This window comes from Pelobates fuscus, chromosome 10 (assembly GCF_036172605.1).
Source record: "Pelobates fuscus isolate aPelFus1 chromosome 10, aPelFus1.pri, whole genome shotgun sequence".
NCBI classification, from domain to species: Eukaryota; Metazoa; Chordata; class Amphibia; order Anura; family Pelobatidae; genus Pelobates; species Pelobates fuscus.
In genome coordinates this window covers 10,341,020-10,354,673 of record NC_086326.1, presented here as the reverse complement: position 1 = coordinate 10,354,673, position 13,654 = coordinate 10,341,020, and the positions used below count along the sequence as shown (strand labels likewise).

The 13,654-nt window shown below is 43.4% G+C and overlaps 1 protein-coding gene across 3 annotated transcripts in view; it reads left to right on the top strand.

The window, feature by feature from the left end:
- Positions 1 to 13,654, top strand: part of CLCN1 (chloride voltage-gated channel 1) — a 123,521-nt gene that overhangs the window by 72,164 nt on the left and 37,703 nt on the right. For all 3 annotated transcript variants that reach the window (XM_063434836.1, XM_063434837.1, XM_063434835.1), the window contains exon 6: positions 2,417 to 2,494. In XM_063434836.1, coding sequence (XP_063290906.1) covers positions 2,417 to 2,494 — 78 coding nt within the window. The remainder of the gene's footprint in view (positions 1 to 2,416; positions 2,495 to 13,654) is intronic.

The following is a 13,654-nucleotide window of genomic DNA, read 5'->3' as shown; positions in this document are numbered from 1 at the left end:
GTATACCATACGTTAAGCTATATACTATACATTAAGCTCTATACCATACGTTAAGCTCTATACTATACATTAGGCTATATACTATATATTAAGCTGTATACTATACATTAAGCTCTATACTATACATCGAGCTCTATACTACACATTAAGCTCTATACTACACATTAAGCTCTATACTATACATTAAGCTGTATATACTATACATTAAGCTCTATATTATACATTAAGCTGTATATACTATACATTAAGCTCTATACTACACATTAAGCTCTATACTACACATTAAGCTCTATACTATACATTAAGCTGTATATACTATACATTAAGCTCTATATTATACATTAAGCTGTATATACTATACATCGAGCTCTATACTACACATTAAGCTCTATACTACACATTAAGCTCTATACTATACATTAAGCTGTATATACTATACATTAAGCTATATACTATACATTAAGCTCTATACTATACATTAAGCTGTATATACTATACATTAAGCTATATACTATACATTAAGCTGTATATACTATACATTAAGATATATACTATACATTAAGATATATACTATACATTAAGCTGTATATACTATACATTAAGCTCTATACTATACATTAAGCTGTATATACTATACATTAAGCTATATACTATACATTAAGCTGTATATACTATACATTAAGATATATACTATACATTAAGCTGTATATACTATACATTAAGATATATACTATACATTAAGCTGTATATACTATACATTAAGCTATATACTATACATTAAGCTGTATATACTATACATTAAGATATATACTATACATTAAGCTGTATATACTATACATTAAGATATATACTATACATTAAGCTGTATATACTATACATTAAGCTGTATATACTATACATTAAGCTCTATACTATACATTAAGCTGTATATACTATACATTAAGCTCTATATTATACATTAAGCTGTATATACTATACATTAAGCTCTATACTATACATCGAGCTCTATACTACACATTAAGCTCTATACTACACATTAAGCTCTATACTATACATTAAGCTGTATATACTATACATTAAGCTATATACTATACATTAAGCTCTATACTATACATTAAGCTATATACTATACATTAAGCTCTATACTATACATTAAGCTGTATATACTATACATTAAGCTATATACTATACATTAAGCTATATACTATACATTAAGATATATACTATTCATTAAGCTGTATATACTATACATTAAGCTCTATACTATACATTAAGCTCTATACTATACATTAAGCTGTATATACTATACATTAAGCTCTATACTATACATTAAGCTCTATACTATACATTAAGCTGTATTCTATACATCAAGCTCTATACTACACATTAAGCTCTAAGTCTATACTATACGTAGTTATTGTGGCGACTATAGTGTCCCTTTTAACCCCTTAAGGACCAAACTTCTGGAATAAAAGGGAATCATGACATGTCACACATGTCACACATGTCATGGGTCCTTAAGGGGTTAATGTGTATGTTTTGGCCCATTTGCTATTTGCGCATATATAGATACGGCTCCTTTTACTTTTATCAGAATAAAAAAACTAAACTGAGATTGTTAGGTGATTACTCTCCAATTATCAACCTGGCCAGTTCCTGACATTAATTATACAAACCAAATTAATCCCTTTCAATATTTTATTTTCACTTTTTGACAAAATGTGCTGTAATATTAAATTATTTCAAAGACAAACAATACATTGTATTTGTTTCCATTCCAAGTTTATTGATATTGTAAGAAAGTAAAGTATCTCACTATTCTCCTTGAAGGTGGCTTTAATTTACCATTAGGACAGACGCTCCTCGAGTCTGGAGGAGTGATAATCCTAATTTACAAGAATCACTAAAAAAATTATTTGTTTCCCAGTACTTGAAAAGATTGCAATATTATTAATAATAACCTTACACTAATTAATCCCTCAGACAGCACAGTAAAATCAGCAGGGCCTTCTCCCCCTCTTCTCTCTATCTGTATTGTCTGTCTATGACATCAGATCCCCATTCTATAATCGTACAGCGCTGCAGGAATATGCCATTAATAGTAATATATTCACTAACTGTAAATCTGTTCATGTATAAATGTGTAAGCTGGACATATAAGCTGAATATATAACTATGTATGTGGGTTTGTAATTGTTGGTATAACTGTAGTAGTTATGGTGCTTAGAGCGTCCCTTTAAATACAAAAGGAGAAGAACTCCTTGCCTGTTCTTTGATCTAATATCTTTAGCACTTTTATACAAATATATTTATATACCTGCCTATCTTCTTTCTCTGTCTGTCTGTCTGCCTGTCTGTCTGTCTGTTTGCGTGCCAGCATTGACAGCATTTTACTCTTTTATATCTCCCTTCCCAGGGCCCATTTGTGCACATTGCCAGTATTTGTGCTGTAGTCCTCAGCAAGTTCATGTCTGTTTTCTGTGGCGTTTACCAGGTAAGGAGCTTGTCTGTCTGTGTTTGTTACTTTGTGACTGGTCGTGCTTGTTGACTCGTGGCCTCCCGTGGCCCTGCCCCCGTGTCTGCTGGATATATTGTCAATATAGGATGGAATAGGATTGGCTCAGGCTGCTGCTTTGTGTCTGACCTCCTGGGAGGGAAATATAATAAATACAATTGGCTATTTACTAAATGAGTTATGCGATGATATGGGATGCACAGTGCCACGTTGTATATAGTAAAACAATCACACAGGGTTATTCACAAAGTGAGAATTGCCGGGAGTTCAATGTAACTGAACTATAACCTGAGCCGACTCATACAATGTTTCCAGCTCTGCAATTTTAGCCTTAAATTCACTTCTTACTTTAGTGAATATCTCTGGCAATGTACAAGATCCATTACCTATAGCATTTTTAATATTATGACAAGCCCCATCCAAATAGATATGACATGTGATGGAGGGTGTGATGTGGTATTGGAGTGTGTGAGATTGGTTAAGGAAGGTGTGAGAAAGGTTGAGGTGGATAGGGGAGGGTGTGAGGTGGTAGGGGAGAGTGTGAGATTGTTAAGGAGGGTGTGAGAAGGCTTGAGGTGGGTAGGGGACGGTGTGCGATGGGTAGGGGAGGGTGTGTGATTGGTAAGAAGGGTTTGAGGTCATAAGGGAGGGTTTGAGATTGTTAGGGAGGGTGTGAGGTAGTAAAGGAGGGTGTGAGGTTGTAGAGAGGGTGTGAGGTGGGTAAGGTAGGGTGTGAGGTCTGCCGGGGAGGGTGCGAGGTGGTAGGCAGCGTGTGAAGTGGGAAGGGTAGGATATGAGATTGGCAGGGGAGGGTGGGAGGTGGTAGGGAGGGTGTGAGATTGGTAAGGAGGGTGTGAGGTCGTAGCGGAGGTTGTGAGAGTGTGAAGTGGGAAGGGGAGGGAATGAGATACACATAAATGCAATAATTGTAAATAAAATTATAGCTTCCATATACATTTGCGTTTACTTTGAGGATAAAACTGGAAGTAGTGTATGACTGTGTGCAGGTACCGCATTCATTGACATTCACAGAGATGGAGCTGGCGCAATCTACGTCTTCTGGATGGATTTCGAGATAACTGCCCCATTTCCCACCGCTAGGCACCAGGGAGCTCAGGCTGTTATTCATTATTCATACAGAATGTTTTTACAGATTTTAAAGCTTTTAGTGTATTCACGTGTAAGTTTTTTAAGAATTTTTTAATATTTATTAATTTTATAGTTAGCTTCTGCATGTTTCCATTCCAGGCTTTTTTTGTTTTATCTTCATAGTGTGAATGACAGTGATGGGATTATGTGGCACTTCATGTTGTTTCCAAATCTGTTTGTCCCTTTGAGTTATTCACTAAAATTCAAATTTCCTAATGTCCTAATCAGGGAGGTTTGGAATCTTCCTATGTCCCATAGTGCCATGTGTCAGGTGCGGACATATTGGCTAAGTTCCCCGCGTATCCCTACCGTGGGCAGACTTTCTTCACTATGCAAACTCTGTCTGTGCCAAGCCCTCCCGGGGCAAAGCTGGATTATTTTTACTGCGTCTTTAAACAGTATAAAAAAAATCATTAGTTGCATTGGGAATAATTGATTTAACTTGGCCTTTTTTGGAGTTGGCAAAAAGAAGAGTAAAAAGAAAGAAGACTTCTGATATTAAGTATATATATTTTTTATCTTGCAGGGATTGGGGATCCTAGTTACCCGGAATGGGTGTTGGTGGGACTGATTTCAAACCCCCCACTGATAATTATTTAGAGCTGCCACTTACCACCCATCTGTTGGGGTTTGGGAGGGGACAGTAGGTCCCACCCTTGAATATTATAATCAGGGCCCCCACCCATAATCATATTTTTATTAGTGATATTGCAGAAGGTCTTGATAGTAAGGTATGTCTTTTTGCTGATGATACTAAGATATGTAACAGGGTTGATGTTCCAGGAGGGATATGCCAAATGGCAAATGATTTAGGTAAACTAGAAAAATGGTCAAAGTTGTGGCAGCTGACATTTAATGTCGATAAATGCAAGATAATGCATCTTGGACGTAAAAACCCATTATTTCTGATGACTTAAAGGTAGGCAGACAATGTAATAGAGCAGCAGGAAATACTAGCAGAATGCTTGGTTTTATAGGGAGAGGTATTAGCAGTAAAAAGAGGGAAGTGCTCATGCCATTGTACAGAACACTGGTGAGACCTCACTTGGAGTACTGTACACAGTACTGGAGACCCTATCTTCAGAAGGATATTGATACCTTAGAGAGAGTTCAAATAGGGGCTACTAAACTGGTTCATGGATTGCAGGATAACATTTACAAGGAAAGGTTAAAGGATCTTAACATGCCGCCCTAGGCAAAAGTAAAGTTTGCCGCCCCCCCATGTGACATCACAATGCCCCATCCATATGATCTGCCATGTTAACTAACGCCAGTGCTGGAGTGCCGCCGTGTTTACATTAAAAGGCCTGCAGGGACAGGCTATAGACACCAGAACCACTACATTAGGCTGTAGTGGTTCTGGGGACTATAGTGTTTCTTTAATGTGAGGTAAATTAGAGATTAGTGCCACGAATAATATACTAGATTGCCTACTTACAACCAGATGAGGATGATGATGGGCTCTAGCTGCAGTCTGGCTCCACTGGTCTGGTGTAGAACAGGCTCTCTGGAGGCTGTTTGTAACTGTGGTCACAAAAATCAATGTTCTGGGAGAATGGGAAGCAGCTCCATTTTTGGGGGGCCCTTTACACAGCTCAAGGTCTGGGTCCCAGGGTCCACCTTCATGTTCCACCAATGAGTTTGTTCACAGGGGGTGGAGTGTGTAGGGGATGTCCTGATATGTGTGTAAGGAATGCATTGTGTGAATCTGTGTTTGTATGTGTAAGGGCTGCAAGGTATGTTTCTGTGTATGTACGGGATGCAGTGTGTGCGTCTGTAAGGGGTGCATTGAGTGTGTCTAAGGAATGCATTGTGTGTTTCTGTGTGTGCAAGGGATGCATTGTGTGTAAGGGTTGCATTGCATGTGTGTGTGTGTCTGTGTGTGTAATGCATTGTGTGTTTTTCTGTGTGTAAGGGGTGCATTGTGTGTGTGTGTGTGATGGGTGTCAATCTCTCCCCCCTCCCTTGTCACTCTCTTCTCCCCCCTCCTTTGTCACTCTCTTCTCCCCCCTTGTCCCTCTCTTCTCCACCCCTCCCTTGTCACTCTCTTCTCCCCCCTTGTCCCTCTCTTCTCCACCCCTCCCTTGTCACTCTCTTCTCCCCTGCTTGTCCCTCTCTTCTCCCCCCTCCCTTGTCACTCTCTTCTCCCCCGTTGTCACTCTCTTCTCCCCTGTTGTCACTCTCTTCTCCCCTCCCCACTCTCATTCCCCCTCCCTCCCCCATCAATTTCCCTCCCTGTCAATTTCTTCCTCCCCTCCCTGTCAATTTCTTTTCCCTCTGTCAATTTATCCCCCCTTTCATTTTATTCCCCCCCCTTTCAATTTATCCCCCCACCCTCCCTGTCAATTTATCCCCCCCTTTCTATTCCCCCCTCCCTTTCAATGTATCCCCCCACCCTCCCTGTCAATTTATTCCCCCCCCTTTTAATTTATCCCCCCCTTCCCTTTCATTTTAGCCCCCCTTTCAATTCCCCCCCTTCCCTTTCAATTCCCCTCCCTTCCCTTTCAATTTATCCGCCCCCCTCCCTTTCAATTTATCCCCCCCTTTCAATTCCCCTCCCTTCCCTTTCAATGTATCCCCCCTTTTCAATTCCCCCCCTTTCAATTTATCCCCCCCCTTTCAATTCCCCCCTCCCTTTCAATTCCCCCCTCCCTTTCAATTTATTCCCCTCCCTTTCAATCCCCCCCCTCCCTTTCAATTTATCCCCCGCCCTTTCAATTTATCTCCCCTCCCCCCCCCCCACTTCTATTGTAGCGTGGCCGAGCTCTGTATGGTCCGCGGGTACAGGGAACTTTTGTTTCCTGTACCTGGCCGGACTAAAAGGAAGTGCACACTCAGTGTGCACTTCCTTTTAGTCCGGCCGGGTACAGGAGACAGATGCTCCCTGTACCCGCGGACCATACAGAGCTCGGCCACGCTACAGTGAGGGAGTGACAGGAGGGAGCGCTGAGCACTTCCCTCCTATCAGCCCCTCTTCTCATGCTGCGCCCGGGCGGTGCGCCCTCATGGACGCACCAGCCCGGGCAAAGCTGCAGCTGCCTGAGGCTCTCTGCAGAGCGCTCGGGTGGCTGCAGCACGAGGGGGGCTGGCGCTCCTGGCGGCGCCCCTCCCCAAGGGGCGCCCTAGGCGGCTGCCTAGTCCGCCTTACAGGTAGCGCCGGCCCTGCATGTATAGCTTGGAGGGAAGATGAGACATGGGGCATATGATAGAAACATTTAAATACATAAAGGGAATCAACACAGTAAAGGAGGAGACTATATTTAAAATAAGAAAAATTACCACAACAAGAGGACATAGTCTTTAATTAGAGGGGCAAAGGTTTAAAAACAATATCAGGAAGTATTATTTTACTGAATGGGTAGTGGATGTATGGAATAGCCTTCCAGCTGAAGTGGTAGAGGTTAACACAGTGAAGGAGTTTAGGCATGCGTGGGATAGGCATAAGGCTATCCTAACTATAAGATAAGGCCAGGGACTAATGAGAGTTTTTAGAAAATTGGGCAGACTAGATGGGCCGATTGGTTCTTATCTGCTGTGACATTCTATGTTTCTATGTAATACCTGACTCTAAGTGTAGAGACCTTGTGTCTATATAATCTACACAAACTCTTCTTTGGGTAATGGAACACATGGTTAACTGGAGTCCACAGGTAAGGTTTTAAAATTGATTGTTTTGTGATTTTGGCAAAACAATCAACCAATGAGGACCTACATACAGATTCAAATATGGAATTCCAGACTGTATTCCATATGTATTTTATTTTGTTTTACCAGTTTTTTCAGTGTTAATTTGTTTTTATAATTGTTACGATTTTTAAAACTTTACCAGGAAGGTGTAATGTGTGGGGGATAAGATATAATAAAAAGGAAGTGCAGGATAAAAAGGGGATAAGATACACTAAAGGGGGAAATACATTTAAAAGAGATTATAAGAAATACAAAAGGGGTAAGACATTTAAGAGGAGAATTAAGCGACACACATGTGAATATGCATTTTTGGGGGGCATAGTGGAGGGGCACTATGCACTATGTGCAGCCAAAAATAATTGCACCAGCCCTGTGTGTATCTGTATACGTGTCAGCATATACATCTGTGTGTCTGCATGTGTGTCATTGTGTTTATCTGTGTATCTGTATATGTGTCAGCATATGTATCTGTGTTTCTGCATGTTTGTAATTGTGTTTATCTGTGTTTCTGTGTATCTGTATGTGTGTTAATATTTGTATCTGTGCGTCTGCATGTGTGTTATCGTGTTTACCGATATGTCTGTGTATCTGTACGTGTGTTAATATTTGTATTTGTGTGTCTGCATGTGTGCCATTGTATTTATATGTGTGTCTGTGTATCTGTATGTGTGTTAATATTTGTATGTGTGTCTGCCTGTGTGTTATCGTGTATACCGATATGGCTTTGTATCTGTATGTGTGTTAATATTTGTATTTGTGTGTCTGCATGTGTGCCATTGTATTTATATGTGTGTCTGTGTGTTCTGTGTGTGCTAATATTCGTATCTGTATGTCTGCATGTGTGTTATCATGTTTACCGGTATGTATGTGTATCTGTATGTGTGTTAATATTTGTATGCTGTTGATCCAAAAGATGGCAAAAACCCTGGATTGTAGCCATTTCCAATTATGGCACAAAAAGGGGAAAAAATCCTTCTTGACTCCATAATTGCAATTAGATTTCTCATTGGATAAACAACCTGTTTACATACATATCAGTTATAATCTTTAATATTCTGTTTATGCAAAAAAGCATCCAAGTCTAAAAATATCTATAGAATCTAATAAGGCAACATCGTTAGGCAGAGAATTCCACATCTTTATTGTTCATACTGTAAAGAATCCTTTCCTTTGCTGTAAGTGAAAACACCTTTCTTCCAGTCTCAATGGGTGACCTCTTGTCTATTGTATATTCCTGCTAATGAACAGGTGTCTGCATGTGTGCCATTGTGTTTTTATATGTGTGTCTGTGTATCTGTATGTGTTTTAATATTTGTATCTGTGTGTCTGCATGAGTGTCATTGTGTGTACACGTGTGTCTGTGTATTTGTATGTGTGTTAGTATTTATACCTGTATATCTGCATGTGTGTCAGTGTGTGTATTTGTTTGTCTCTGTATCTGTATGTGTGTCAATATTTGCATCTGGGTGTCTGAATGTGTGTGTCTTTGTATCTGCTTGTGTGTCAGTGTTTGAATCTGTGTTTGTCAATATTTGTATCTGTATATATGCATGCGTACCATTGTGTGTATCTGTGTGTCTGTGTATCTGTAGGTGTGTCAGTATGTGTGTCATTGTGTGTATCTGTGTTTCTGTGTATCTGTATGTGTATCATTGTGTGTATCTGTGTGTCTGTGTATCTGTATGTGTACCATTGTGTGTATCTGTGTGTCTGTGTATCTGTAGGTGTGTCAGTATGTGTGTCATTGTGTGTATCTGTGTGTCTGTGTATCTGTATGTGTATCATTGTGTGTATCTGTGTGTCTGTGTATCTGTAGGTGTGTCAGTGTTTGTATCTTTGTGTTTGTGTATCTGTTTGCCTGCCAATGTCACTAGATTTGTTTTCAGTGAACCAGAGCTTAGTGACAGATACTAATGAGGTAGTTCTCGAAAGGATGTAGGATTCAGCATGTTGTGCAATGTGCGTGGCTATATATATCTCTGTTAAAACTAAGCAGTGCCGTTAGTTATTTCAAATCCCCATATTGCTGACTATAGTCCAGCTGGGTGCAGCTGGCACTGACGAAGAACTTGGGGAAAATAAATCTCATTAAGTATTATTTGTTTTTTTGTATCAACCTGCTGACTGCATTATTAGAGAGAAAAAGCAAAAAAAGTTGTCTCTGCGGAACACGTCATGCAATACGTGTTCAATGAAGTTAATACTAACCAACGTTATTAATATTTGCAATATTACTAAGTCATAACAGGGAGGAAAAGTGACTGAAGCTAAGTGTGCCACTCCTGAATATTAGTATTAAGTGAATCTTGGAACAGTGTCTGAGTGACTATGGAGAGGACATTGTGTTTGTTATCTCAGAGAAAGTACTTTTATCTCCTTGATAAATTATAGTCAATTACTGAACAAAACAAGATGCTATAATAGTGTTTAATAATCTCTCCTTAGACATGATTGGCCAGCTCCATAGTTTGTGAATTCCTGAGGGATATACACAATAGTGTGTGGTTAAACTATACATGTTTCATTTAAAACCACAATATACTCGACAGCTTGTGGTACCTGCTCGGGAGACGCATTCTGGGATTAAAATAAAAATGCAGAATATGAGCAGAAGCAGATTATTACACATTCACATCAATGTTCAAACTTAATATAAGGACCTCTCAAGGGATCCGAGAGCTGCAGATTGAGAAAAGACCACAATTTAAAAGGGATAATCTAGAGATTTTATTAAAGACACGGAGGCTCATATTATGCATAACTCTTTCTTTATTTCCTCAGCAGCAAAGATAGAGGAATATAAATATTGTCAAAATGAAAGAAAAACTAAACAGGCATAACAGTCAGCCAATCACATAACAGAGGAAGTAGCTATATAAGTCCTGTGTCTCCCACAATCCCCCTCTTTCTTTGCTGCTTCCTCAGACAGCTAAGTATCCATGTTTAGCTCTCTTACTTGTTATACTTTGATTGTGGTATTTCTTGTTATTATTGCCATTTACTAATTTTACTTTGGTATTGTGGTTATTGATGCATCCCTTGTTTAAATGTATATGCATCGTTTTTATTTGTTGTGCTCTTAGTGTGCCTTGGGGATCCCTGGGGGTTTTTCCCCTTTACCGGGAGATTTTTTCTCTCCCTGCCTTTCCCTTGCTCCCTCGCGGGTGCAAACTGTGATTTTTGCCGCGGCCGGTCCTTGCTTCACGACCGCGGCTACGTGCACTTTCCCCTGCCCGCTCACGGTCTTACCGCGCGGGCAGAGTGCACGCGCCCCTTCCCCCGACGGGTGCACGGCCGCGAGCACTCCCTCGCGTGCGGCGGCCATTTTGGACGGACCTCCATGCGGTCTGCCTCCTAGTTGCCGTGCAGTCGGTCGCCTCGATCCCTCCCGGGCACACTAACGGTCTGACTATTTTCTTATTGCTTTTTCTCTGTGGGTTACTCAACCCTTTTTAGTTCCCCCCTGCCCCATTTCGTTAGTCTAAAGTTGGCTCTTGCAAACTATAGCCAACATGCAGGATAGGGATGATGGGCCTGCAGATCCCTCAGGGGACTTTACCATGGAGACTACTGAGAGTGCTATGGCCTCTCAGGAATTTCAAACATTGCTTGAAGCCACTATGGCTTCCTCCCTGCAGAAGGCTATTGCCTCAGCCATGGGGGCTGTCTCCTCCTCATTTACCCACTCCCTGCACTCGATGGTTTTACCTACCGTTACCGCCCCAGCTTCCCAGGGTGGGGGGTCCCCTTCCCCTGCCCAGACAGTGCCTGGGGCACGTAAGGCTAAGGCCAAATCCAAAAATGTCGGCTCCCACTCCTCGATGCAGGTGCTACCTGCCTTGAATGACTCGCTGGAAGCGGTCACTGATAGCGCGCACCCCACGCGCAAAAGAGCCCCTGGCCGGGCTAAAAAGGCTAGACTATGGAAAAGGGCTAGAGCCCTGGATGATGGGTCGGATACCGACCGGAGTGTGGAGGATGAGTCCGACCATATGGGATATGACTCCTTCGATGAAGGTGAATCTGGCGAGGATTTGCCCCTTACGGGCGTGACCCCCTCGGGCTCCTCCGCCATGGCCAGTGGCCACTTATTAGACGCCTCTGGGGACACCAAGGCGATTCTTGACCCGCAGGGTAACCCCCTGTTCGACCCTGATGACCTGCGACACCCCAGGTCCGCTGAATGGGTTCCCCCAGACCATATTGCCCAGTACGTGGCTAAGCGTATTCGCACCCCGCTCTCTAAAGAAGGCCGCAATAAACTGCGCGCCGAATGCCCGAGGCCTTCCCTCCCCGGCGCCGCCGGCAGAACCCCGGATATTGATCCCCAAATTGCCCAATTTCTCAATAAGTCGGGCTGGAAGCCCAAGAAGGGCCTCGACCACTCCCTGAAAGGGTGCCAGGACAAGATCCTGGATACTCTGGGGCCCCTATCTAAATTATACGAGCTTCTCGAAGCTGCCAAATCCGGAGACTCAGTTTTGGATATGGATGTGGCCATTGGATGGGTCCAGCGGGCTATTTGCCTGCTGGGCAATGCTAATACAGCTATGTCCTCCGAGAGGCGTAAGGCGATCCTCCTAAAGATCGACCCTAAACTGGCCGCTATGACGGTGACAGAACCTGACCCGACTGAGGAGGGCTTACTGTTCGGCTCCTCCTTTGTCAAAGACATGGGCTCCTATGTGAAGACCTTTACCGCAATTGATAAGGCGCAAGCGAACATGAAGCGCATGTTCGCGCCCAAGGTTTTTGGAGGGGCCGGGCGTAGCAGGAGCCGTCCGCCTGGCCGCGGTTACAGAGGCTCATTCCGAGCACCCAGGGGTTCCTTTTTTCCGTCACGAGGCTTCCAAGACCCGAGAGCACCCACCTTCTTCCCAGCCAGAGGCAGGGCTTGGGGCTCCAGATACCCCCGCAGTGGCGCTCCAACCAGACGTCCTTACGGTGAGTACCCCTTCTTCCCCTCCCGCTCAGGTTCAGGTAGCGGGGAGGTTAGCCTTGTTTTACCACAGATGGGTGGCACTGACATCAGATGCTTGGGTACTACAGTGTGTAAGGGGATATCGCCTAGAGTTCGTTTCTATGCCTGTCCAGTTTTGTCCCCCCAGAGAATTGTCTCTTCCACCAGATCAGGACAAGATGATTTCCGCGGAGGTCGTGGAAATGTTGTCCAAGGGCGCAATAGAGGAACTGCCGTTCGCCGCAAAAGGCTTTACGAGCAACTTGTTCCTAGTACCAAAGAAAGGGGGCGGAGTTCGCCCCGTGATAAATCTTCGCCCTCTCAATGCTTTCCTGCGTTACCAACATTTCCAGATGGAAGGCATACACTGCCTCAGAGATCTTTTACGCCAGTCGGACTGGCTGGCCAAACTGGACCTGAAGGACGCTTACTTCACGGTTCCCATTGCTGCGGACTGCAGGGACTACCTGCATTTCACTTGGCATGGCCGACGATGGCGCTTCACCTGCCTGCCTTTTGGTCTCTCTTCGGCTCCTTGGTGCTTCACCAAGCTCTTGAAGCCGGTAGTGGCATTCCTCCGAACCCGAGGGGTCCGTCTCATTATTTACCTGGACGACATTCTGATCTTGTCCCAGTCAAGGGCGGACCTCCTACTACACTTAGAATGGACGACCGACCTTTTACAAGGTTTGGGATTCCTGATCAATTGGGACAAATCGGTCCTGACCCCCGCCCAGTCGATAGAATTCCTGGGCTTCAAAGTGGACTCCGTCCAACAGTTTTTATTTCTACCGGATTCCAAGATGAAGGCCATTCGGAAGGAAATCCGGAGGGCTCTTCGTGTCTCGGACTTGTCAGTAAGACAATTGGCGAGAATTATTGGCCTCCTCGCAGCCTCTATTCAGGCGATCTTCCCGGGCCCACTACATTACAGAGCCCTCCAGCGGCTCAAAGGTTCACACCTTCGGCTGGGTCACTCCTACGAATCCCGGATACGCTTGGACGCGGAATCCAGAGACGAGTTGGAATGGTGGTTGGCACACATGGAGGCGTGGAACGGGAGAGCCATTTTCGGCTCCGTCCCGGACGTAGTGATAGAGTCCGATGCCAGCTTGCACGGCTGGGGCGCTCGTTGTGGAGACGTTTCCACAGGAGGCAGATGGTCCGACGTGGAGAAGTCGTTACACATCAACTGCTTGGAACTCCTGGCAGGGGCATTCGCGATCCGCAGCCTTACCCCAGGGCGGGCGAATTGCTGTGTTCTGCTCAAGATGGACAACGTGTCGGCGGTCCGTTACATAAATCACCTGGGCGGCACGAAGTCCAAAATGTTAGCGATTCTA